The 26355-nt window shown below is 34.8% G+C and overlaps 1 protein-coding gene across 1 annotated transcript in view; it reads left to right on the forward strand.

The window, feature by feature from the left end:
* Positions 1-26355, forward strand: part of UHRF2 (ubiquitin like with PHD and ring finger domains 2) — a 98481-nt gene that overhangs the window by 66701 nt on the left and 5425 nt on the right. The window contains exons 6-14 of the mRNA XM_037156748.2: positions 1904-2090; positions 6267-6390; positions 6915-7022; positions 9538-9642; positions 13219-13325; positions 16820-16982; positions 17657-17797; positions 20072-20168; positions 20513-20670. Of these exons, the coding sequence (XP_037012643.1) occupies positions 1904-2090; positions 6267-6390; positions 6915-7022; positions 9538-9642; positions 13219-13325; positions 16820-16982; positions 17657-17797; positions 20072-20168; positions 20513-20670 (1190 nt within the window). The remainder of the gene's footprint in view (positions 1-1903; positions 2091-6266; positions 6391-6914; positions 7023-9537; positions 9643-13218; positions 13326-16819; positions 16983-17656; positions 17798-20071; positions 20169-20512; positions 20671-26355) is intronic.

The raw sequence follows: 26355 nt of genomic DNA on the forward strand, positions 1-26355 counted from the left end.
AGATCAATAAACACTTTCATGTTACCAGTCTAGGCCATTCTCATTTTTTTTTGAGACTGCAGTGCTAATATATCTACATTTGAGTTAAGACCCTCAAGGCATAATTTGTATGACTACTTGTAGGATTATATCTTAGGAATGAAGATAAGTTGATGAGTAAACCTATTTAATGGGCCTTAGTCTTTCTCAGTAAAACACAGCAGAAAACCCAAGTTTGACTAGGTTTTTCTCATGTGTTTCTGTTTTCTCCCACTCAGTATACTGCATGTATTTTTTTGTTCTGTCTGATGGCTAATCACATTATAGCTACAATTTTTAACTTGTATGTTAAAGAAACCATTTCAGAGCCACAGCTGGATTTCCATTGGTCAGATTGACTCTCCAAACCAAAAATCTAAACATGTCTTTTAGGTTTGTCATATTTCTCTTGTCACAGTTACTTTAGTGGAAATGAACAACAAATTATTGGTCATTTTCATTAGCAACAATAGGCAGTGATCAGTCAGAAAGTAAGTACTAAAGTCAGTAGCCTTTTCCTTCCTCCATCTCATTTATGAGATACTTTTTCCCATTTCCCATATATGCTAGATTAGTCCTATACCAGTAAATTTCTTCACAAATGTACTGTGTACAATTTGTAAGACATTCAGATTGTAAAACTATATAAATTCAAATAATATAGAACTCCTAGGAGGTACTCATTCTAACACCATGTCATTCTAGACATCATCCTGTATCTATATAATTTATCTTTGTTGAAACAATTTTGTTTTTTAAACAATTATCCAGTTTCTTTTTTGAATTTAATATACCTGACTTCCTCTGTATTACTAGTTCTTGTAAATTTACCTGTGTTTTCATGAAAAATTTTCCAACTGTTTTTCTTTCACTAACATTTAAGTTTAACTTTTGGTATATGAACATTACTATAAGACTTCTTGTGTACCTATGTATATTTTAAAATTTCAAGGGAACACTTTGTCAAAAGATGTTTGGATTTAGATGGGGTAAGTGCAATAAGTGGCACTCCGGAACTTGCCAGAGTTCTGAACCAGTTGAAGAGCAAGATGAAAATCAACTGAATTAGAAGTGCCACTTACATTACTAATAAAGTGAATGTTGGCATAGCTTGTATGGGAACTAAAATGGGGTTGCTGGCTCCTAACAGCCCTCCCCCTCCTACTTCAGCCCACCCAAAGACAGGTTTGGATCTGCAGGACAGATGGTACTTAACAATTCCATTTATCGGGTAATTAGGTCAAAACAACTTTGTATTTCCCTTGAAATTTTAAGATAACTTATGGTGCCCCAGTGAGTTCATCACATTGGTGCATAGTTGGTTAACCATGAGTCTAGTCAATATAAATTTAAAAAATTTTAAGACAAAAGTTTATTATCTTCATAGGTGGGTGTAATTTTATTTATTAAAGTCCCATGCTTGAGGGTTTCTTTTTCTTCATTTAAAAAAGCTGTGTGAGTTATTACCAACCACACCTAAAACAAAAGCAAACTAAGAGGACAGCTAGATCAGGAGCAAACCATAGAAATGAAAATCACACGGAGGGTTAGCAACAGGGGAGTGGGAGGAGAAGAAGGGGGGAGAAGGTACAGAGAATAAGTAGCATAGACAGTGGGGAGAAAATGGATAGGGAGGAGGGCAAGAATAGTAGGAGAAATATAGAATCTAAAGAACTTGCGACACATGGTCATTAAAGGGGGGAATGGTGGGGGGGTGTGCAGGGTGGAGGGGAATGAAGGGGGGAAATAGAACAACTGTAATGGCATAATCAATAAAATATATATTTTTAAAAAGCTGTGTGGTATTTTCACAAGTTTTCTTTAGAAGATTTATAGATATAAAAATTATTTTAAGTCTAGGCTTGCTGTATTTTGTTCTTAATAGGGAAAAATGACCCTGAATGTGACTTATGCCGTGGAGACCCAGACAAGAAATGCCATTCTTGCTCCTGTCATATATGTGGTGGAAAACAGGAACCCAATATGCAGCTTCTATGTGATGAATGTAATATGGCCTATCACATTTACTGCCTGAATCCACCTTTGGATAAGATCCCTGAAGAGGAATACTGGTATGATTATTAGGGTATTTTTGTTGTTGCTATGTTCAACAGTGAATGTGAAACAGTTGTTTAAACCACCAAACATAGATTTCTAAAGATACATAATGTATATTGAAGTACTTAACATTTTATAGTCAGTGGTTATTTGTTATTGATACCTTCATTCAAGTATTACCACAGCTTCTGAACCAGTCTCTAGCTCCATATTTAATCCCTCCAGTCTTTTCTCCAGTATGGAGTCTTATGTTCTTTGAAAAATGCAAATCTGATTGTGTTACTCCTTTGCTTCAGAGGCTTTCTGTTGCTTTACAGGGTCCTGCACAAGTATTTTTAGTTTATTTCCCCAGTTGATTTAGTTGTATCTCTTACTACTTCCCCCTTCCATTTCCCCAGATACTCTGTGCTCCAGCCAGATTATATAATAGTGGTTTTTTTTATATTTTATTGTTTTTAGAGAGAGTGAAAGGAGAGACAGATACTGATTTGTTGTTCCACTTGATGCATTAGTCTGTTACTTCTTATATGTGATCTAACTGGAGATCAAACCCACAATCTTGGCATATTGGGACAGTGCTCTAACTGACCTACCCAGCCAGGGTTACTATAGCCAGATTAAATATCCTGTAGCTCTTTAGGTCGTTTTCTTTCTCTCCTCTGGGCTTTAACACCTGACACATTTTCTCTTGGAAACATTTTCTTCTTTGCCTAACTTCAGGATGATATTAATTCTTCTGGTTTTTACTTAAATATGATGTAATTGGGGAATCCTTTGTGGATGGTTCCCTCTAACCCCCAATTATTTTAGATGCACCTATTATGTCCTATAATAGTACTTAATGGTTATAAATGCTAGATACTCACAAAGTGCTTTATATGGATTATTGTATCAATATTTAATCCTATGAGGTTAATAAGTAGAACTAGGCACCAAGGTCAAATACATTGACAAAATATTTCTTCTGTTGACTTAGTTACAAAAATAAATAATTAGGAGACTGGAAAAATTATCCAGAGTTATGATGAACTTTTTAATGTCATAATTAGTTTTTTTCCTCTTTAAACTATGGGCTATGTTGCTAGCATGGAGGGTTTTTAAGCTGGAAGAATGACTTACCCAGAAATATTAACATCACGATGAGATAGCTGGTATCATTGTAAAGAATAGATTGTTCTCCATCCCTTTGATTCCCCCCATCCAACCCCCTACTTTTAGGAAGGTTTTTATTTTAACAGACGGTATAGGAGTGATAGAAGAAAGGAAGGGATATAACTTCTTTTTTTTACCCCCTACTTCTTATGGTCACATCCCTGAATTTTATCACCAGTAACATATTTTCTCTGAGGTGTCTTATTTTTCTTTTGTTTCCATGGGTGATATTTTCTTACTTCTCTAAAATGCAAGCCCTTCTACTTTCCCTCACAATTCCATATCCTTTGCATTTTCAGGAACTTTATTACTACATTGAATTCCTCTCCTGAATTGCCATTGCTAGGTTATTCTCATTAGTATCATAGAATCTTGTTGAGTTTTCAAAGTGCACAGACACACACCTCTCCCGTGATCCCATTTCTCCTATCAGCTACCTATCCCATTTCTCTGCTCCCTTCATGGCAAAGCTTCTCAAGAGCATTTTCCACTGATTATTTTTATTTCCTCTCTTCCCATTCATATCTCAACACTCCCGTCTGACTCTCCTACTACCCTACTCTATCACCTTAGGTCAGGCTCACAAACACATTCCATTGTCAAACCCAATGGTGACTTCTCAGTCCTCCTTACTGCTCTGCTCGGCTGTTGACTCTGGTTTTGTAGATTATATGATATCATATGATTTAATTTTTCTCCTACTTTACTTTCCTTCTTAAATCTCATATTGGTCTTCTCTTACCTACCACATTTCAGAGTTTCTGAAAGCACTACTCATTTACTGTCTTCATCTTGCTTCCTAGATGACCTCATCCAGTCCTGAGATTCTGTATACCAACCTAATGGTTCTGAACTTATACCATCAGATCTAATCTCCCCTGAGCTTTATATTCCTATATTCAGCTACTTGCTTGCCTAACATCATGAAATTAGTGGGTCCAAAATTAGCGAAGGAATCTTTGATTCTCTTTACCACCCCTTTTGTATATCCTACATCCAAGAATATATGAGCATATCTTGTCAGTTCTCCATAATCTTTCTCTCTTCTCATCCCCCAACCCAAACCACCAGCTTCCTTTCGCTCATAGCAGCAGAGTGATTTTACAAAGTTCTAAATCAGGTTAAAACCCCCTAATGTCTTCCTGTTGTACTTAGAATAAAATCTAAGCCCTTGCCATCTATGAGCTAGCCACAGCCTACTCTCTGACCTCATATCATCACTTATCCATTTTATTTACTGAACTTAACCTCTATCCACATTTATGTTCAGTAAAGCATATCATTCCTTCTTTTCCTTTACTTAGGACCTGTACACTTCATGTCTCTGTGCCTGAAATACCTTCCCTGGCTTCTTATCACTGACTCCTCTGGTCTCAGCAGGAATACCACCCCAAAAGCTTTAACTATCTAAAGACAAAGCATTTCTAATCACTATTAGCACACCCAGAACTCTAAATTATTTCATTTATAGCACACACTTACCACTTTCTGAAATTGTTTCATTTATGTACTAGTTTTCCTTAACTACTGTGTACAGGCGTTTTGATCACAAATATTTATCCCAAGCATCAAAATAGTACCTGCATTCGAGCTCTGAACAAACCTGATGAAGAAATAGATCCCAGGGACGACTTTAGGATCATATAATTAGGAGTCTGTCTTAGATTTCTCTGTGGAATACCTCTACGTTCATATCAAGGGTTTTCATTTTACCCGGAACTCCTTAACCTAAATCTTTTCTTCTCTAAATCATGTTGTCTGGGTATGTAACCTCTCATTTTCCCATCAGACAGAGATAATACCTGTTTTAATTATAAGATCTTTGATAAAATTATTGTTGTAAATGTTAGCACATCAGGTAAAATACTATCTTACCAAATTGGTTTTTGGAAGCTTTCCTGATTTCCTCATCAGGGGAGATTTCACTTGATAGTATTTCTTGCCCTCTCATAGTTAATTTTGCCTTAGATTTGTATCTATATCTGTCTAATTTTCTCAGAATCAGGGACTAAATTATTTACGTTTGTCTTTCATATAGCACTAAACAAGATATCTTGTAATTAGGTTGTTAAAATGATCTAGTTGGGCACAAGTGTCTTCTGTAAACCAAGCGGAATGGATAATTATGAAATGGAAAATATAGACAAAAAATTTAAATTAATGGGAGAAGTGGCCAGCCAGTCTTTGTTAAGCTATTCCATTCATTGGTGACACAGAATAAACCATTTCATTCTGTACATACTTATACTTTGTTTTTTAGAAATGATTTAAGACTGCTTATAATGATATGTAGGCATACCTCATTTTATTATACTTGTGAATTATGCTTTATTAGATGTCTTGTGAAGCATGTTTTTTACAAAGTAAAGGCAAGACAGTCGACCAGCAAACAGATTATAACTTTATTGCAATACTAACTTTATTGTGGTGGTCTGAAACCAAACCCACAGTATCTCCAAGGTAGCCTGTACAGATTATATCAGTGTGACTAACTGCAAATCAGCTAAAGGAGAAACAAGTATCAGCAATTGAGCTAGGGACAAGGCTAATATAAATAAACATCCTTGAAAATTTGTTTTAATAGACTATACGTTTCACACTTTGAGAATTCTAATAACCAATTTCGACAACGAGATTTGTATGAGTCACATATTTCAGTGTTCAGTCTAGAAGAATCATCTATTCTTGCTCCTTTTGTTTTAATGATATGAACACATGAAATGAATAATTCACATTTTCAGGGTTAATGATAAGATCATAGTACCATTTGAATTAGACAAACTGTGTCTGGCTTTTCAGGTAAATTTGAGAATTTGTTAAAATCTTGAGTTCTCTAAAAGAATGTCAACTTCTTTTATGTTGTTTTTGTTTTGACCCACCTACCCATGTACATATTTTGAAAATTTTAATACTTAAGTACCAGCTGAAACTCTATATATACTAATTACAACATCTTAAAACTTGTTCTACCCTAGAAAGGTCATTATTCCGTTACTGGCTTTAATATGGTATTATCAGAATTTTTTTTTCTTTTAAAGGTATTGTCCTTCCTGTAAAACTGATTCCAGTGAAGTTGTAAAGGCTGGTGAAAGACTTAAAATGAGTAAAAAGAAAGCAAAGATGCCATCAGCTAGTACTGAAAGCCGGAGAGACTGGGGCAGGGTAAAGAAAAAAGTCTCCTTTTCTTCCTAGTTAAAAGTTTATAATAAGTATAATGCAAGTAATAATTTTTTTAAGATTTTATTTTACTTTTAGACAAAAGGGAGGGAGAGAAATGTTGATGTGTGAGACAAACATGGACTGGTTGCCTCTTGCATTCTTCCAACTGGGAAACCTGGCCTGCAACCAAGGCATGTGCCCTGGCTGGAAATCAAACCAGCAACCTTTTAGTTCATGGGCCGACACTCAATCCACTGAGCCACACCAGCCAGGGCCAAGTTATAATGTTTTAATAATAGTAGTAGTAATGGTATAAATGGTACTTTAAGTATCAGAAATACTAACAAATAACTATGTTGTTTAATGCTGTTATTTATATTCATCGATTGAATTTAATAATATAAATCGTTATGTATTGTTAATCATACAAATAGCCAGGTTTCTATTTTATTTACATATTATGGGATCTAAGGGCTTTAAGATGTAGCATAACTGATTTCTCAAATGGCTTGTTCTGTGACTTGTAGGGAATGGCCTGTGTTGGTCGCACTAAAGAATGTACTATTGTTCCTTCTAATCATTATGGACCTATTCCTGGAATTCCTGTTGGATCGACTTGGAGATTTAGAGTTCAGGTATTTTTAAAATTGGCTTAGTTGAAAGGGTAGAATTGGGTATGGTTCAAATTGTAGCAAATATCAGTGTCTATTAATTATAGATGGACTAACCTAGATAGTATCACATAGTATTCAGTTAAAATGAAAGATTTTCTGTTATGATGGGTAGGCTTTTCCCCTTAGTTTGATAGACAGAGGAACATGCATTATGAATAGGCATCAACTATGCTTTTTCATCATGTTGTTCTACTCTTGTTACTGTTATGTATGGTAGATAACATTATTGGTAAGTTTTCTAAAGAATTTTTTGCCATGAATTTAATATTCGCAATATGAATTTTCTTTTTGTCATATATGTAGTAAGTTCTCATCTAATGTCATTAAACTATAAGAAAGCTCACTGTAGGTGCTTTCTTTGAGTCTTACGTTTGTGAATGATTGTTAAGATATTGGTCAGAGGAACTGCCAGATAATCCCAGGATAAAATTACTTCTTTTTTCCCCTCAAAGAAGGCTATGTTGTATTTACTCCTGATTTCTTCTTTAGAAAGGTAATTTTATCATTATGGACAACTTAATGTTGGGGATGGGTGATCTTAGGTAGAATATTTTGCAATTAATGGAGCTTGAACTTTAAATAAGAGTAGAATGGTGACATTTTAAAGTTAAAATAGTATAATACATGGCTTGAAAAGTTAAGTACTAGTATATGTCATATTTTAAAAACCCACCTTTTTTGTCCCCATTTTCTGTTCATCAGAGATAACTAACATTTTAGATGTTTTCGTCTATATTTACCTCCTTACTTTTAAATAATGTTATTCTACTTCCTTTGTCTTCGTATATTAGTTTTATTAACTTCCTTCTATAGAAAATGAACAATTTAGTTTGACACTCTGTTCTCCCATCGAAAAATAAAATAATTTGGCTAAGCCACTGTTCAAGGTTTGATATTATTATGACTTTAGATCTATAAATACAGTAAAAATACACTGTATTTTTTAACTGTCTTTTTTGTTTGCTTTATTTTTTTGTATAGGTGTCACTAATTCATTCCTGAACTCTAAAAGTCCCATTAATACAGTCTAAGAATATTTTGAGGTTGTTGGCCTGAGCAACTGGAAAGATGGATTTGCCATTTAGGAAGTGGGGAAGATTTAAAACAGGTTTATTATTTTCAGGGTTGGAGAGGTTGGGAATCAAGTGGTCCTATCTTCTGAAGTACCTGGTGTTTTCAAGGACTAAATCCAGGTTCTGTTGTCCTTAACAGCTTTTCGTGGGCTTCTACTGCTCCTTCTTCTCTAGCCCCTCTATTCAGGCTTAGGTTTTAGCTCCTTTTTCTCTGCGAAGAACAGTTGTATATTTTGGGGGTTTTTTAATTTTTAAAAGGATTTATTTTTAAGGAGAGGTGGTGGGGGTAGTAAGAGAAGGAGGGAAACATCAGTGTGAGAGAAGCATCAATCAATTTCCTCTCACACATGCCCTATCCAGGGATGAACCCACAACCTAAGCATGTGCCCTCACCCAGAATCAAACCAGTGACCTTCTGGTATGATGCCCAATCAACTGAGCCATACTGGTCAAGGCAAACAATTGTATGTTTTAGATTAATTACAGTACTTAGATTGTATGTTTTAGATTAATCACAGTACTTCACTCAGGGAATTTTGAAGTACAGAAAAGAAGTGACAGTTGTTTCAGTGAGCCAGATTTGATGGTATATGGGAAAATAGTAGGCCATTGAAGTAATAAAATAGTATGAGTAAACTAAGAAAATGGGTAGCATGTTTGGGTAACAATGAGTAGTTTTGGTTGAAACAGAGGCTCCATGAAGGAGAAGCTAGAGATTGGAGATAGCCAGATTGAGGGAGGATAATGTGTAATACTTGGGCGCTATAGAGTAATTATCAGACCATTTAATATATGTTAAGCACTTGAAAATTAAAAGCGCATTCTGTTAAAGGATCTTTCTGTTTGTGATGGGTAGAATGGAATTGAAGGAACAAAAGTGGAGGCAGTGAAAGAGGGTCTAGTTTAAGCATTAATCACTCAAACTAACATTATAGCAGTGGAAAAAGAAAAGAAAATGAATTTGGGAGATCAGGTCAGCAGTGTTGCCATGGCCAAATAAATGGGTTTGGACATTGAAGGAGAAGAATGAGGCTAGAATAACTCTTGCTTATCTGACATGCCTAGGAACAGTGCCATAATCAAAGACAAGACATAAGAGATATGTAGCACTGATCATAAATTCTTGTTTACCCAGATTGAGCTGTTATTAGCAATAGATATAAGATGATTATTATTTTGAAGCTCAGAATTCCAAGCCTGAGCACTTGTAAGAGTCATCTGCTCAGCGCCTAAGGGTTATATAGTTGGAGAGAAGTAGAGTCAGTCAGTGAGCAAAAAGGTAGAACTCTGGGAGACCTGCAGTTCTTAGTTGGAGGCTTTTAGGTCCAATGGTATATGTGAAAGCATTTTTTAAATGTAACTTCAGTGTTTAAAGGTATTTTGAGACTCTATTTATTTTATAGGTGAGCGAAGCTGGTGTACATAGGCCCCATGTTGGTGGAATTCATGGTCGAAGTAATGATGGGGCTTACTCTCTTGTCCTGGCTGGTGGATTTGCAGATGAAGTAGTAAGTCATGATACAACTTTGTACTTTAGAACCTGTTTTGATTATTCAGTAAAATACAGAAGTTTTGTCTGGGGTATATCAAGTCCTATCTCTTTTTAGCATAAGTTTGTTAAAGTCGCCAGTTCTGTACAAGTTACAAGGTAAATCGATTGGCAGTATTTAATCTTTGTGTATATTGTTTTGATTTACATAGATGTGATAACTGATTATTGCAATGAACATACTTACATTCTGTAGAGCTCATTTTTTAAAATTAAACTTACAATTATGGGATAATTTTAGATTGACATGTAGCATTAGAAATAGTACAGAGATTTTTGTGCCCTTGTCTTCCCTCTGTGGTACATTTTACAAAATTACAGAACAGTATCACAGCCAAGATATTGACATGCTGTGTTGAGGACACTGAACATTTATTTTCCTTACCATGGGGATCCCTTGTGTTGCCCTTTTATAGCCACGTGTATTATATCTACTCTTCCCCCACTTCTTAACCCCTGATATCCACTAATCCATTCTCCATTTCTAAAATTTTATCATTTCAAAAAATTTTATAAGTGGAATCATATAGTATATAACCTTTGGAAATTCTTTATTTGCTCAGCATAATTCTCAAATTATGCCATGTATTATTAGTTTGTTCCTTTTTATTGCTGAGTAGTCCATGGAATAGATACACCGCAATTTGTTTAATCATTCACCTGTGGAAGAACATCCGGATTATTTCCAGTTTTTGTCTGCTATGAATAAAGCTTCAATAACATTTGTGTACAAGTTGTTTTTTGTTTGTTTTTCCTCAACAAAGGTCTTCAGTGATCTGGGATAAATGCCCAGAGTATAATTGCTGGGCTGTATGGTAGTTGACATGAATATTTTGAAGCTATATCTTTAAGTATTTTTCAGAAATACAAAAATGTTATATAGCTAATTGAAATCAGCATTTTCTTTAAGGCTCTGTTAGAAAACAAACAAACTGAAGTGGAGTCTCTTTAACATGTTTTTAGTGGCCAGCCAATTGTATTTGATTTAGGCTCTGACATTTGCGTGTGAGACCTTGACCAAATTATTTAACTCCACTAAGCTTCAGTTTCCCCATGTGTAAAATTTTTTAAAATAGTATTGTAATTTTATATCAGAAAGTTACTGATTTTAAATGAAGTAATTTATGTAGTCCTGGGCATATAATAAGGATTCAGACAATTCTGTAGTCTGGATCAGAAACTTATTTAAATATATGAAACATATAACATATATTTCTAGAGCTAAGAAGAAGTACCAAGTTGAAGTGAGATGGGCGTTATTACTTCATTTTTCCCCATCTTTTGAATATAGTTACTAGTCAGACATTAAACATGTGTGGAGAAAAATGCTGGTGAGGTGTCATAAACTCTTAATTCTATTATATAATCTAAAGAATAATTTCTTTTAGGACTAAAATACTTAGGCTTAATTGCCCACTAAGATGTAACTGAAGATGTTCTATTTTGTAAGCATATTCAATCTTTTGATCTTAATCATATCTACAGAAAAAGGTAGAGGAAGCCTACATAAACTTTTCTCATTCAAGAAAAAATTTGTTCTGAAGTCTTTAATTTGGTATAACATTAATGAAGCCAGTGATTTCCTTATGTTTAAATGATTGGACATGAAGCTATTGAATACCTGCTGATAAAGTAGATAACATTATAGTCTAGTAACTTGAATTAATCATATGCTAGCTTAGTGACTTGATTTTGGTGACCTCACTTGAGAAATAAGGTGATCTGTCTCTTAGAGTTGTCCTGAGAAGTAGTTTGCTTAGTGATCAGGAACAGACTCTGAAGCCAAGCTGTGTGGGTTTGTGTCCTGTTACTAGCTGTGTGATCTTAGGCAAGTGACTGCATCCCTCTGCCTCATCTATAAAATAGGGTTTATAAGACCTACCTCAAAGGGTTGATATGAGGGTTAAATGAACTAATCATATGTGAAATGCTTAGCCTAACCTTCACATATAGTAAGTGTTAGATAGGTATTATCAGTAGTAGTAGTAGTAGTAGTGCCCAGTTTTATGGACATGGAGGGGCTAGTATGAGAGAGAAACTGGCAAAATTGAGGCTATATTCTAGATAGCCTTGAATTAAGGAATCATTAAAGGTGTCTGGGGAAAGTTTAATAATTGTACTGTAGGATATTTTTCTGATAGTCTTTGGGTGAGGGACAGATGAAAAGACTGAGGTAAAGCTCTTTTACTTGATAAGAGCGATGGCAGGACTGGGAGCTTCCAGCTTATTATGGTAGGGAGCTGCTTTATAGCTTGGAGAAGAGTAGAGATTGGAAGATCGTGGGAAGTTTAGTCATTCTGGGGCAGACTATGTCCCCTGTGTAAATGATAGCTTCTTTATGTGAGCTTTTCCCAGGCAGCAATCTTGTGTTCAAGCTACTACTTCACAGGAGTACAGCTTAGTAGAGCATGAAGTAGAAAATGCAACAAATTTAGGCTGATGATTTTTCATGGGGAAAATAGTCTAAAATAATATTGACAGTTCTGACAGTTTTTCCCTACAAGTGGTAATTAAGTTTTTATTGTTATAAAGATTAAAGTATAGAAGAGTTAATAACAGGATTTTAACCCTTTTTACTTGATTATTAACTGCTTAAAGAATAATCAGAAGTGCTTTTGTTCTGTTTTAAACATTGTTTAGCTTAGTTTGTCCCTCTTATGTGCTTTTTCTGGTTTCCACTACTTTTTCCCTTATAGAACTACTGCAGTTAAAATTTCAAAGTTGACAAGATTATGAATATAAGCATTGTGGAGTCAATCCAGATAGCATTTTGAAAACTTCCTCATCAATTGAAGAAGTGTTCTGGGCTATACTAGGTGTACTTTTTAAAATTCCTTCAGTAATATCTATACAAATTTATAGCTACTACAGAAATATTTATGGAGCTAGTTCATGTATTATCCACTTTTTTTAACTTTTTTAAATTTGTCACATGAGGTAGACACTTGATGCAACTTAATGATAGGTAATTATTTTACCTTAATGTAATTTGAGTTAACTCATAGAGTGTGAAATGTGGGAGCTTACCATGTTGTTAGGATTTTAAAGTTGAAATACAGCAGCAAATGTGGGTGTGGTGTAGATTGCTGTTGGGAAATCAGTTATGATGTATTTATTAGAATGGTACTCCATAAAGAACCTAGAAGCTAATGTTGATAAGTTTATTTTAATAACAGTAAGTTAAGTGAAACAATATTCCCAACCCATCAGAGCTAATTTTTTAACATTCTATAGAATATTTGATTTTATATGTATATGTGTGTGTATATATATATATATATATATATATATATATCATGAGACTAGCAGTGCTTAGAGATATATAACTTCAAAATGAAATCTTTAAATCAAGTGATATAACTTGACAGTATACTACATATAAGATTACATTTGAATTAGGCCTTATTTTGGTAGATACCTTGGGAAAATATGTTAATGTACAACATCCTAACCAAATGTTCCGACTCTGAAACAAGACTTGATGAAATTATACTTGGGTTTAGGTGTCTTAATGATGAAAAATCTTCTCCTTCAGGACCGAGGTGATGAATTCACATACACTGGAAGTGGTGGTAAAAACCTTGCTGGCAATAAAAGAATTGGTGCACCATCGGCTGATCAAACATTAACAAACATGAACAGGTACTCTTTATTGTTAGAGTTTGTAAAGACAATTTAGAATATGGACTTTGTATAAATGTTCAGTTATGGGACTATATAACTTAGACTGTAGAGAAAAATCTTAAATTGAAGATAAAGATCTAAAATTAAAATCCTGTTACCTAATAATATAATTTTTGCAAGCATCTTATTTCTTTGAATTATTATTTCTAAAATGACAAACAAACGTGCTTTGCATTTGAAAACATGTTGAAACCTTTGAAGGAAAGGAGCCTATATAAGTGAAATTGAGGATAAGGTGGCTTATCTACTACCCTGCAGGTCAAAGTTTTGTTCTACTCAACACAGATTTATCTTTTAAAGTGACAAAGTTCTTTTTTAGAAGAGACACACTGATTTGGAACAGGGTTATGGGAGTCACATTTAAACATATCAAATAACTAAATCAGAACTACACTAAAGGTGTTTTTAGGATTTATAATAATCAGATTATTTAAATGTTATAAGAGAGACTCTTTCATGACAAAAGTGACCTTTTTTAATTAAATGCTTGTAAGGCATTTACAAAAGAGCCACCTTGTGTTGACCTTAATTCTATGGAAGTATCAATGACATCCAGCTTCCATGGGAAACAAAATTTAATAACTTCAAAGTGTTTTACTTCATAAATGTATGCTAGTATCAAAAATAACCCAAGCAAACCATTTGATAGCAATGACTACATTATAACTTATACTGATAGTTTCGTAATCATTCCATAAAGGTTAAATTTTTGTATTCTATTAATAAGGGCATTTAATGGGTTATTGAGTAAAAGTAAGTAGTTTTAACTTTCTTGAGATTATATCACACAGTTTGAAGTAGTATGCCCATAATTTTTGATTAATCTGTGAAGTAAAGAATATAGCAGTATGATTTCAAGACTTTGTTGCATACCAAGTTATATAGAATCTGTTTTCATGTCTTCCTTCTATATTATTTCTGACAGTAGGATTATTTTACTGAACCAGCAGAGGAGACAGGTCAGATTTGCTGGTGAAAACATTCCTGAGGCAGGAGTCCAGTCACTAGCTAGTCTTTCAAACAAGAGAGCAGTTCTTTAGGAAGAGTGATCTTAAAAGGAGTTAGAAACATTTTGATATGTTTTTATTGGTGAGAATGTGACTTGAATTTGCAAAAGGCTTTTCTAGATTGTCAGAGCTGAAAATTATATTTTTCCCTTTAATAATAATAGATTTTTTGCTTGAATGAAATTTCTTTCATAACTACATACACTTGAAATATACATAGTAGATTCTTTTCAACCTTTTGAAAAACCTAATAAGTGTACCTGGTTAATTGTGTTACAATCTCATTACAAAATAATTGTCAAGTAGTAAAAATCTTTTAAAAGGAAGGTAGTAAAAATGAATATTAACTTGAAATACTTTAGAACTGATATATCATAGAGATGGTAACATCCACTTAGTTAATTTGTACATTAAGCTATGAGTATCCCATGTAATTGATAGTACAGACCTCTTGGGCAAAGGTACTATAATGTTTTATAAACATGAAAACTGAAGTGAAAGGTCCTTAGCTCTGACCTACAGTATACTCTTTCCTGACTAGTATATGGTCCAATTCATTTTTGCTACTCTGTTAAGAGGTAGCTTGATACCTGCTTTTTGCTTTTGAAAAGTTTGTTCCTATTTTTTCTCAGCCCTTCCACTTTATGAAACTGAAAAGGGCAGCAAGGTAACCTAGCCGTCCTTTATCAGAGTAGTTAGAGGCAACCAGTTGAGCTGTGGATAGAGTAATGGAAGAGCCTTGTTGTTTTGACTGGTTTCATCCTCTTGGACTCTTCACATACTTGAACAGCCTGAATATTTATGTGAAGCTAGAAATTAATTAATGCCATTTAGTGGTGGCAGTCATTGTGACCGAAGGTAACTGTAAGCACCAAAGCATCCCACTCATTAACATGAAGATAGTATTTATCCTATGTTAACTCTTTAAGATGAAGTATATATTGAGATAGCTATTCCATAAATAAGATATAATACTAGCTGTAGAGTTGATGGCTGCATTTTCTTCCACCTCCCAGAGTTTTAATGCATTTTCCTTTGAGATAACAGATAATTTGGTAAGCTTTAACTCCTTGGCCACATCTATTAAAAGTTTTGTTTTTTGTTTTGTTTTTTAAAGAAACACTTTCTTAGGTTCATTTACTTTAACAATATAACATAGTCAAGATATTTTCTTACCCAGGTATTTTAGTGGATTAGTCATTTACTCTTAAGGCCTATTTTTATGAGCCTGCAAAAAGAGAACTATACTCTGAACAAGTATTTTGTATCATTACAAGATTGTGTATATCTACATAATTTTCCTTTAAGATTTTATTTTTCGAGAGGGGAAGTGAGGGAGAAAGAGAAGGAGAGAAACATCAATGTGTGAGAGAAATACATTGATGGGTTGCCTCTTGCACGACCCCAACCCAGCCCAGGCATGTGCCCTCACCAGGATGTGAACTAGTGACCTTTCCATTCACAGGCTGGCACTCAATCCACTGAGCCACACCATTCAGGGTGTGTCTGTGTATTTTTGACTTCATGTATTTTCAGTGGTTTCTTTTCACCTAAGTTAGGAAATTGGTATCTTAGAGGATAAATACTAATTTTAAGTAGATTCTAGTTTGGTGGGGTTTTTTATTATGTTTTTTTGTTTTTTGAAGGGAGCAGGACTAAGTTCCCCAAGAAAGGTCTTCTGACATCTAATAATTTTACTGATTAATTACTACTGAGTACAAATACTAAGGAAGCTTTAGCTAAATCAAGTGTTGCTTCCAGCTCACTGTTCCTCCTTGTTTATGTGTCTTCAGTAAAATACAGTGATCTTGAGCATCCAAGCAGCCTTTATTGTCATGATTTAGCACAGACATTTGAATGCTTCATTTTTATTTAAATTTATGTTTTTTACCAGAGGTCTTTAAAGGATATTCTCATATTGAGCTTGTTCTTAATATCTTCTAAACTTTACAGAATCTCTGTTGTCTGGAATGTGGAAAGTGGACCTAGAGAGGTCATTCATACCTTGCTGCCAAATTTATTTTTCTGAATTTCTTTCTACATTATTCCAGCAATTTACCTCATTCCCTATCAAAAATAACTATTACAACAGTCGGTTGCTTTAGTTTTCCAACTTTTCCCCTTTCCTCAACAAACGTTATTTAAAGAAAATTCCATGTATTTCTAGTTGTTTTCTATTATACGTGGCACAGATGTTATTACTTTCAGAAGAACCCTACAGGCTATCTGAGAACCAATCCCCTGGCTTGGGGGTGACATCAGAAAACTGATTTGTCTTCTCTGCTGGTGGGGGAAAGCATAATCCTATTATCTGGAATAATATGGAAAGAATCATAGAATCTTAACCGTCAGGTAAGGCATGATTCACCTTTTAATTGAGCTAATGATGCGATTATATACTTGAAGAAAGATTGCTTGGTATAAAGACTTTGCTTTATTTTTTAGGGCATTGGCCCTAAACTGTGATGCTCCATTGGATGATAAAATTGGAGCAGAATCTCGGAATTGGAGAGCTGGTAAGCCAGTCAGAGTGATACGCAGTTTTAAAGGGAGGAAGATCAGCAAATATGCTCCTGAAGAAGGCAACAGATATGATGGCATTTATAAGGTGCTCTATCTGGCATGACCTCTTGTTAGTTGTTCTTCCCGGGCTTTCAGGACAGGGTTACCACCACAGGGAAATCCTCTGCTGTGGGTGGGCTAGAGGAAACATTAGACCTAGTTGGTATTTCTACCTTTTCTGAAACTGTAACAGATGCACAAAGAGCTTTTAACTTTGATACTTTTCTTTTAAGGCTAATTTCAAGTCCATAAGGGCAGAGCAATATTTTGGGTTAAGTTTTTTATAAGTTTATTCTCTGTGATAAAACATTTAAATAACATAGCCATTATAGATCTTGATTCTTACATGTATTTCGGAATGATTTTAACTACAATAGATTTTCAAGCAGAGCATATTATAATTTTCAAAATAGGTTGTATTGTTTGTTTAGAAAACAGGTATCTATTGCTGCCATTTCTACTTACTATTATGCAAAATTATATTAATAAGCATAGTTTTGTCAGTATCTCAAATTTTTATAGTAATCTATACATATAAAGGAACTATCTTAATAAGAAATAAGGTCAAAATAATATTTTGGTAATATTTTTAATTCATTTATTGTTGCAAAACAAATACCTTTTGAAGTTGGGTTTAGCTTTGGCAAGTTTAAACCACTAATATGATGACATAAGTTTTAACTTTAAATCTCAAAGTAGTACTGAAATACTATGATTTAGGTGGTGAAATATTGGCCAGAGATTTCATCAAGCCATGGATTCCTGGTTTGGCGCTATCTTTTAAGAAGAGATGATGTTGAACCTGCTCCTTGGACCTCAGAAGGAATAGAACGATCAAGGAGATTATGCCTACGTTTACAGGTTAGATTACATTTGTCTAGGCTACCTGTATATTCATAAAAATGTACACCTCTGCTATCAACGTGCTTTAATACTGGAATATAACCCACAGCAGTTGATCAGTGGATGGTAAGGGGCGAAAATAAGATCATGCAAGTATACAGAAATAAAAACAGTAAAAAGGTAGCATCCTAGGTATCAAACTACTCTCAGACCAAGAATTGTGCTTGGGAAAAGTTGGGCTGGTCAACGAAAAGTATTTTCAATTCAATATGGAGATCATCACTTGGAGTATGAGGGAAAGGGATATATAAAATTTATCCTTTAAATTTTAGAGGAGGAGACCTGGAGAAGGGAAGTTTATCCTGGATGGCACAGGGGGTGTGTCTCTAGGGGAAGGGGGGAGGTGGCTTGTAAGAGTGGTCTGCTTCCTACCCTTCTCACTTTTCCTCACCCCTTTTCTCTCTTCCCCCTCAAAGCTGCTTCCCTGTCCTGTCACCACCTTTAGTGTCGTGCCTTTTTTTTCCCTTTGCCCATGCTCAGCTGTTAACCCATATAAGACTTCGTTGGTTTTGTGTGCATAGTGGATGGTATGGCTGCATTCCCCCTCCACTGCCTATACACCCTAGACTTTGTCCCTGACACTGACTTGCATGGTTTGAGTTCATCCTCCATCATTCCCCATTGTTGTGCTTTCCGTAAAGACTGCCAGCTTTGTCATTTTCCCTGGCTCTGCCCACACTGCATGTGTAGGGGCTGAACTATGGGCAAGTGTCTGACCACCCAGGCAGGTGAGTGTGCGTCTTCTAGTGCAAGTCTGTTTCTATTTTTGTTTTCTTTTTAAATTCATAGATTTATTGTTTTAAATGAGACCCATCAGCTGCTAAAATAACTACCAAAATACAGTAGACCCTTGAACAACATGGGGGCTAGGGGCATCAACCCCTGCGCAATCGAAAGCCATGCAAAACTTTTGATAACACACAAAAACTTAAGTACTAATAACCTACTCTTTTCCAAAAGTCTTACTAATAACATAAACAGATTATTGACACACTTTGTATATGTTCTTACAATAAAGTAAGCTAAAGAAAAGAAAATGTTATTAAGAAAAATCAAAAAAAGAGAAAATATATTTACAGTATTGTATTTATTGATACTGTAAGTTTGTCATCTGTTTACAAGATGAATTGTCTGTCAGTACCTACTGACAGACATTAATATTATCTTGCATGATACATGACACTGTAGCTATTAATACATGTTGAAACAACAGGCATGAAAAATAAAAAGATAATGTGAAAAAATTTATTTATAAGTATAGCAATTCATGTAATGAAATCTCCAAAAAAATTTCAATATCTTTATTGAAAAGAATTCATACATAAGTGGATCCACACTTGTCAAACCTTTGTTCTTCAAGGGTCCACTGTAATTCTTTTGTAACTGATATTTTTTAAAAACCCTTTTGTTAAATCCATTTTTTAAAGACTTTTTCTGATCCACCATTCATCAAAGAATATTCTAAAAAGGTTAGACATGAAACTGAACAGAAGTATATAATCCCATCTAATATGATGAGGTAATGTATCATCCATGAAGGCGGAAACATGCTGAGCTTTAAACAGGAGTGTTATCACAAAGCATATCCCAAAGGAAAAAAAGGTAGCCCTTAAAATACAAAGATAATAGGTAGAATTTATTCCTTAGAGTTGGACCTTTGGCTGATAAAGAATTCAGTAATTTAGTGGCATTAGGTCTACTAAAAGCTTTTATTATCCACTCACTCCCAATTTTTAAGAGCTAGGAAATTTGGCCCTTAATGTTTTGGTGGAGTTTTCTTTTGTTTTATTTTTTAGATTGGCCCCACAATTTAGTGTAATCCCATTGATGTGAGTACCATCTGTTGTGCTCTGTGGTTGATCTTCACTTGTCTTCATATCAAGATTCCACTTTCCTCTCTTCCTCCAAATTCTCAAGCCACCTAGTCACAGCTCCTGTAAACATTCTTTCCTATTTTAGATCTGAAACTAAGATCATTGTATTGTAAAATGGAATTTCTTAATCAAAACTACATGGTTTTACACTGAATTTGGGATTTTAATAGTCTCTGTCGTTTGAATTTTGTTTTTTTTTGTTCTTGTTTTTTTTAATGTCTGCTTCCTTTATATAAATTGTTCAGTTAGGGAAAAAATGGATTCTTCCTCTCTCCCCTTTTTAAATTTCTCACCAGGATCTAGAACCCCCCCTTCTCTGTGAAGTTTAAGTCTACATTATACTTTTCCCCCCCATCAGTATCCAGTAGGTTACCCTTCAGATAAGGAAGGGAAGAAGACTAAAGGACAGTCAAGGAAGGCCAATGGAGCCTCAAAGAGGCCGACTACGGATGATGGTAGGTAATGATTACAAGTAAATCCTAATAACATAATTCCTAATAAAGAGAAATATTAAGAGAATAAATTGAGAAACTCATAAGACATCGAAAGCAAAGCAAAGGGGTTTTGGTGTGGGGTTACTTGTATTTAAATAGTATCAAAATCAAAACAGCAGTATATATAATAGTATCAGAATCAAAACAGCAGTATATATAATATCCTAAACTCCAGGGGAAGTTAGATGCTGCTTTATGCAGGTTGTATTCATGCTAAACATTACTGGTGCCAGTTAACTCTTTTGTGTCATAGTTCTGCTTAGAACTACTTGCAGGTTTTCTGATGTATTTTTAAATAAATCTAGATGATTGTCCAAGTGCCTCAAAAGTATTCAAAGCATCAGATTCAGCAGAAGCAGTTGAAGCTTTCCAGCTAACCCCTCAACAGCAACGTCTAATTCGAGAAGATCATCAAAACCAGAAACTCTGGGATGAAGTGCTTGTACATCTTGTGGAAGGACCAGTAAGTGAAGACTTTTTTGTTTTTTGTATAATTACATACCTTTATTTTCTAATTTTAAGTATAGTTGACATTCAATATTATATTAGTGTCAGGTATACAACACAGTGATTAGACATTTATATACGTGGCCACCATAGGCCTAGTAATCGTCTATCACCATACATAGTTATTACAAGATCTTTAAAATAATAATGTCCTGATATTAATAAATGCTGGAAAATAATTTCCCTACGAAGTATCATTTTCACAAGCCAGTCAAAACTTGATCCTTTAATCTTTTCATCCAGTGCTTGCAGCTTTTAGAAACAATCTGAGGCAGAACTTAAATGCTTTTAAATTTATTTTAGACCTCTTAGATAATGGTTTCTGACCTCTCCATGCCTGAACTTAATGTTGAGGTACTATTCATGGGAAAAATTTTCAGTGTGGAACATACTCAAGTTAATCTAAAACTCATTAGGAGAGTGTTTCGTTTTGATTTTTTTTATTGTTGTTCTGTTACAGTTGTCCCCCTTTTTCCCCCAGTTGCACTCTCCTGCCCTGTCTAACCCCTGCTCCCAAAGACAATCCCCACCCCATTGTCCTTGTCCATGGGTCCTTTGTACATGTTCCCCTTCTTTTCCCTGTTGTCCCCTTCTCCCCTCCTCTCTGGTCACTGTCAGTTTGTTCTTTTATTTCCATGCCTCTGGTTCTTTTTTTTTTCTTTGTTTTGTTGATTCGGTTCCATTTATAGGTGAGATCATATGGTATTTGTCTTACACCACCTGTCTTACTTCACTTAGCATAATGCTCTCCAGATTCATCCATGTTTTGGGGAAGGGTAGGAGCTCCTTTTTTTCTGGTGCATAGGATTCCATTGTGTGAATATACCACCAACATTTTTTTAATCTACTCATTTACTGATTCATAGGCACTTCAGCTGTTTCCAGCACTTGGCTATTGTAAATTGTGCTGCTATGAACATAGGGGTACATAGTTTCATTTGAATTAGTGTTTTAGGATTCTTAGGGTATAATCCCAGCAGTGGAATATCTGGTTCAAAAGCAGTTCCATTTTTTAGTTTTTAGAGGAAATTCCATACTGTTTTACACAGTGACTGCACCAGTCTGCAGTCCCACCAACAGTGCACTAGGGTTCCCTTTTCTCCACAACCTCTCCAACACTTGTTTGTTGCTTTGTTTATGCTGGCCATTCTGACCTATGTGAGGTGGCATCTCATTGTGGTTTTAATTTGCATCTTTACAATGGCTAGTGATGTTGAACATCCTTTCATATGCCGATGGGCCCTCTGTATGTCCTCCTTGGAGAAGTGTCTGTTCAGGTCATTTGCACATTTTTTAATTGGATTGTTTGTCTTCCTGGTGGAGTCATATGAGTTTCTTATATATTTTGGAGATCAAACCCTTGTCCAGGGTATCATTGACAAATATATTTTCCCATATAGTTTGTTCTCCTTTCATTTTGCTAATGTTTTCTTTAGCCGTGCAGTAGCTTTTAATTTGATATAGTCCCCTTTGTTTATTCCTTCCTTTCTATCCCTTGACCTAGGATGTATGTCATTGAAAATACTGCTGCATGGGATATCTGAAATTTTACTGCCTATGTTTTCCTCTAGGACTTTTATGGTAGTTTTTTTTATCCAGCATGAGTTTATTCTGGTGTATGGTATAAGTTCGTGGTCTAGTTTCTTTTTGTGTGTGTGTGTACCTGTCCAGATCTCCCAACACCATTTATTGAAGAAGCTATTTTTACTCCATTCTATGCTCCTGCCTCCTTTGTCAAATATTAATTGGCCTTAGAGACTTGGCTTTATTTCTGGGCTCTCTATTCTGTTCCATTGATGTATGTGTCTGTTCTTATGCCAATACCAGTGTTTTGATTACAAATGGCCTTGTAGTATAGTTTGATAGCCGGTATCATGATCCCTCCTACTTTGTTCTTCTTTCTCAGAATTGCCGAGGCTCTTCAGGGCCATTTATGGTTCCATATAAATTTCTTAATTATTTGTTCTATATCTGTGAAATGTGTAATTGGTATTTTAATAGGGATGTGTTGAATATATAGATTGTTTTTGGTAGTATGGACATGTTAATGATGTTAATTCTTCAAATCTGTGTAATAGATTTGCATACTGTGTAATGCAAATCATACACAGTATGTACATGCATTAACGTCTTCCTTAATTTCTTCAGTATTGTGTAGTTTTCTGAGTACAGGTCTTTTACCTCCTTGGTTAAGTTTATTCCTAGGTATTTTATTTTTCTTGTTGTTCTGGTAAATGGGATTTTCTTTCCCAATTTCTGTTTCTGATACTTCATTGTTGGTGTACAAAATGCCTTCATTTCTTAATATTGACTTTGAATCCTGATGTTTTGCCAAATTCACTTATTAGGTCGAGTAGTTTTTTGGTGGAATCTATAGGGTTTTCTATGTACACCATCATGTCATCTGCCAACCATGACAGCTTTACTTCTGCTTTCCAATTTGGATGCCTTTTATTTTCTGATCCCTGTGGCTAGAACTTCCAACACTATGTTGAATAGAAGTAGTGAAAGCAGATACACTTGTCTTGTTCCTGATTTTAGGGGGAAAGCTTTTAATTTTTGCCCATTGAGTCTGATGTTGTCTGTAAGTCTCTCATATATGGCCTTTATTATGTTGAGTTATGCTCCCTCTCCTCCCAGTTTGATGAGTGTTTTTATCATAAATGGGTGCTATTCTTTATCAAATGCTTTTTCAGCATCTATTGATATGATCTTGTGATTTTTGTTTTTTATTTTGTTTACATGATGTATTACGTTTATTGATTTGTGAGTGTTGTACCATCCCTGCATCCCCAGGATAAATACCACTTGATCATGGTATATGATCATTTTAATGTATTGCTGGTTTGCCAAGATTTTGTTGAGAATTTTAGCATGTATGTTCATCAACAGTATTGGCCTGTAGTTTTCTTTCTTTGTTGTGTCTTTATCTGGTTTTGGAATTAGGATGATGCTGACCTTGTAAAAAGAGTTTGGGAGTCTTCCCTCTTCTTGGTTCTTGAATTTCTTGGAATAAGGAGAGTTTTTGTTATATTTCAAAGTTACCTGATAGCATTAAGTCTTAGGCAGTTTAGCACAATTTTAATGCCTATGTGTTCAACCTAGAGGTAAATAAACCAGCATTGATCTGTTTAAATACTTCATATGTTTTGGATTTGGGGGGGAGGTGTGGAATCATAAAATTTGAAAGTGAAAAGGAATTACAGAGTTAACCGATGTATGAATTTTGTATTGAGCTGTTTTGCAAACAAAGCTTTCCTATCAGATCCCCAAAGCTTAGAGGTTTCGAATATAACTTGTCTATTCATTCCTTGCTTGCTCACTTGCTTTTATTGTCTTAAATTTTGCTTAGAAATTTAAATAGTCAGTTTTGCTACATATTAACCTCTTTTCATGTGTAATATAGTTACTTTTCTGCTCTTTCTCCAAAGTATTGTGATGTGCAGCTATTGTTGTGACCTCTAGTATTCTCTCTTGAAATTCCAAATTATCTCATCATCTTTTAGTCATTTCTTCTTTCCAAGTTTCTTTTTATTTCTCTCTGCATTAGCCAGAACTTCCGTGTGTCTGATATAGGATATTAATGAATATCTGTGTGCTTTCTATCTATATTTAAAGGGAACTCTCAGAGTTTTTCCATTGCTTTTTGTTTCAGAAATAGTCATTATTATTGTATTAAGGAAGAATCTTCCTGGTATAATTGTTAAACTTTTTAAAATGGGTGAGGTTTATCACATACCCTTTGGATTTATAGTGCAGTCATCATTTCCTTTGCCTAAAGATGTGATATGTTGGGTTGTCCTTGGTAATATGAGGCTTACATCTGTGGCAGACAGAAGTAAAGTGATTGAGCTCTATGAGAAGTGTTATTTGATTTTTAGCCAAGAAACCCAGGCATAAAAAGAGCCTGACTCTCATAGAGTAAGATACAGCAAGCAATTGATCATGGTCTAATTACACTCTGGATAGAGGGGATACAGCTGGTTAGTGATAAGTAAGGTGAGTTCTAGCTGTGGGTGGGCAAGGGACAAAGTAGCAGGTATCAGTGAAGAGCCACCTGAGTACAGACGAAGTTCTTTTGCACATCTGTTTTTTTGGTTGGACGTGTATATTGTGCTTCAGTGTGAGGCTTTTAATATGTATATTCTATTATCAATAAAAAAATTATTAAAGTGGTTGAATCCTGTGAGAGTTGAGAAGGATGTACAAATCAAGAATACTTTCCCATCTCTTCTTTCAATATAACTTCTATATGAAATTAAGTCATCAGTCAACAATTCTCAAACCAAAAAAAGGGGCTCCTCCCCTGCAAAAAATAGTTCTGCTTGCTTGTGGAAGGATCTTACATGCATGAGTCATATTACTGTAATGTAGCTTCTAGTGATTACTCTGGACATTTATGTACTATTATTGAATGCTCTGGGCAGGTTTTATGCACATTCTCTTCAGATAAGCCAGGAACACATTTATTAAGCCACAAAATCAGGTGTTGGCCACGGTGAATTCAAACACCTTCCCAAGGCCCTGCATGATCTGTCATCCCGACCTACCTCTGCAGTCCCCTCATGCTACTCTCTCAGGCCCAACTTGCTTTGGCTACAGTAATCTGTGTTTTTTAACACACTGAGCTCATTCTGGCTGCTAGGTGTTTATACGCTAGAATTCTCTCTCTGTACATCTTCATGTGTCTCACTCCCTCAGATCCTGTAAGTCTCCACAGTAGTATTACACTTCTCAGAGAGGCCTTTGCTTTCTACCCTTGCTAATGTAGTCTTTATTCTGTTGCTTTAATTTGCCATGTTTCCTTAGTTATCACTATCTGAAATTGAATTTTTTTAGTTTCCTGTCCTAAAGGAATATAAAATCCCATGAGAGCAAGGATTTGGCTTTTTTGTTACTGCTATGTAGCACATTATGGCACCTCAAAATACCTCTAGTACATATACTCATATTGTAGGCACTACAGAGAGGAAGTACTAGTCATGAACAAAGGCATTTGTCAGGGAGAAAGTAGCTGGTACTAAATTTATAATTTTTGCCATGTCTCCCCTAACTGGTATATTCTTTTAATGTGTTGCATACTACTTTGTTGATCATTCACTTGACTTTTATAATCCACATTTATAAATAAGTTAGTATCAAAACATAACTTTGAAATGGTATCTTTGATTTTTCTTTGAGCAATAATTAACATACAACATATTAGTAGTTTCAGTGAACACAACAAAATGATTGAATATTTGTATATATTGCAAAATGATCACCATAATAAGTCTAGTTAACATCTGTAACCATACATCTTGTGATGAGAACTTTTAAGATTTACTTCCTTAACAACGTTCAGCTGTGCAATACAGTATTACTGTAGTCACTATGCTGCACATTATATCACCAGGAGTTATATTTATAATAGGAAGTTTGTGCCTTCTGGCTCTGTTCAACAGTTTTGTCTACCCCCAACCCACCCCTGGCAACCACTAATTTGTTCTCTGTATCTATGAAGTTAGGTTTGTTTAGATTCCACATATAAATGAGATCATATATATGGTATTTGTTTATACTTTGGGATCTGTTGTTGTTTTCTTTTTTAGTTTTATGCGAAATTATAAATACCACTTTTTCTATTAACATAAAAGAACAT

The sequence above is a fragment of the Artibeus jamaicensis genome, unplaced genomic scaffold (assembly GCF_021234435.1).
Source record: "Artibeus jamaicensis isolate MK-2021 breed Jamaican fruit bat unplaced genomic scaffold, CSHL_Jam_final scaffold_1964, whole genome shotgun sequence".
NCBI lineage: Eukaryota > Metazoa > Chordata > Mammalia > Chiroptera > Phyllostomidae > Artibeus > Artibeus jamaicensis.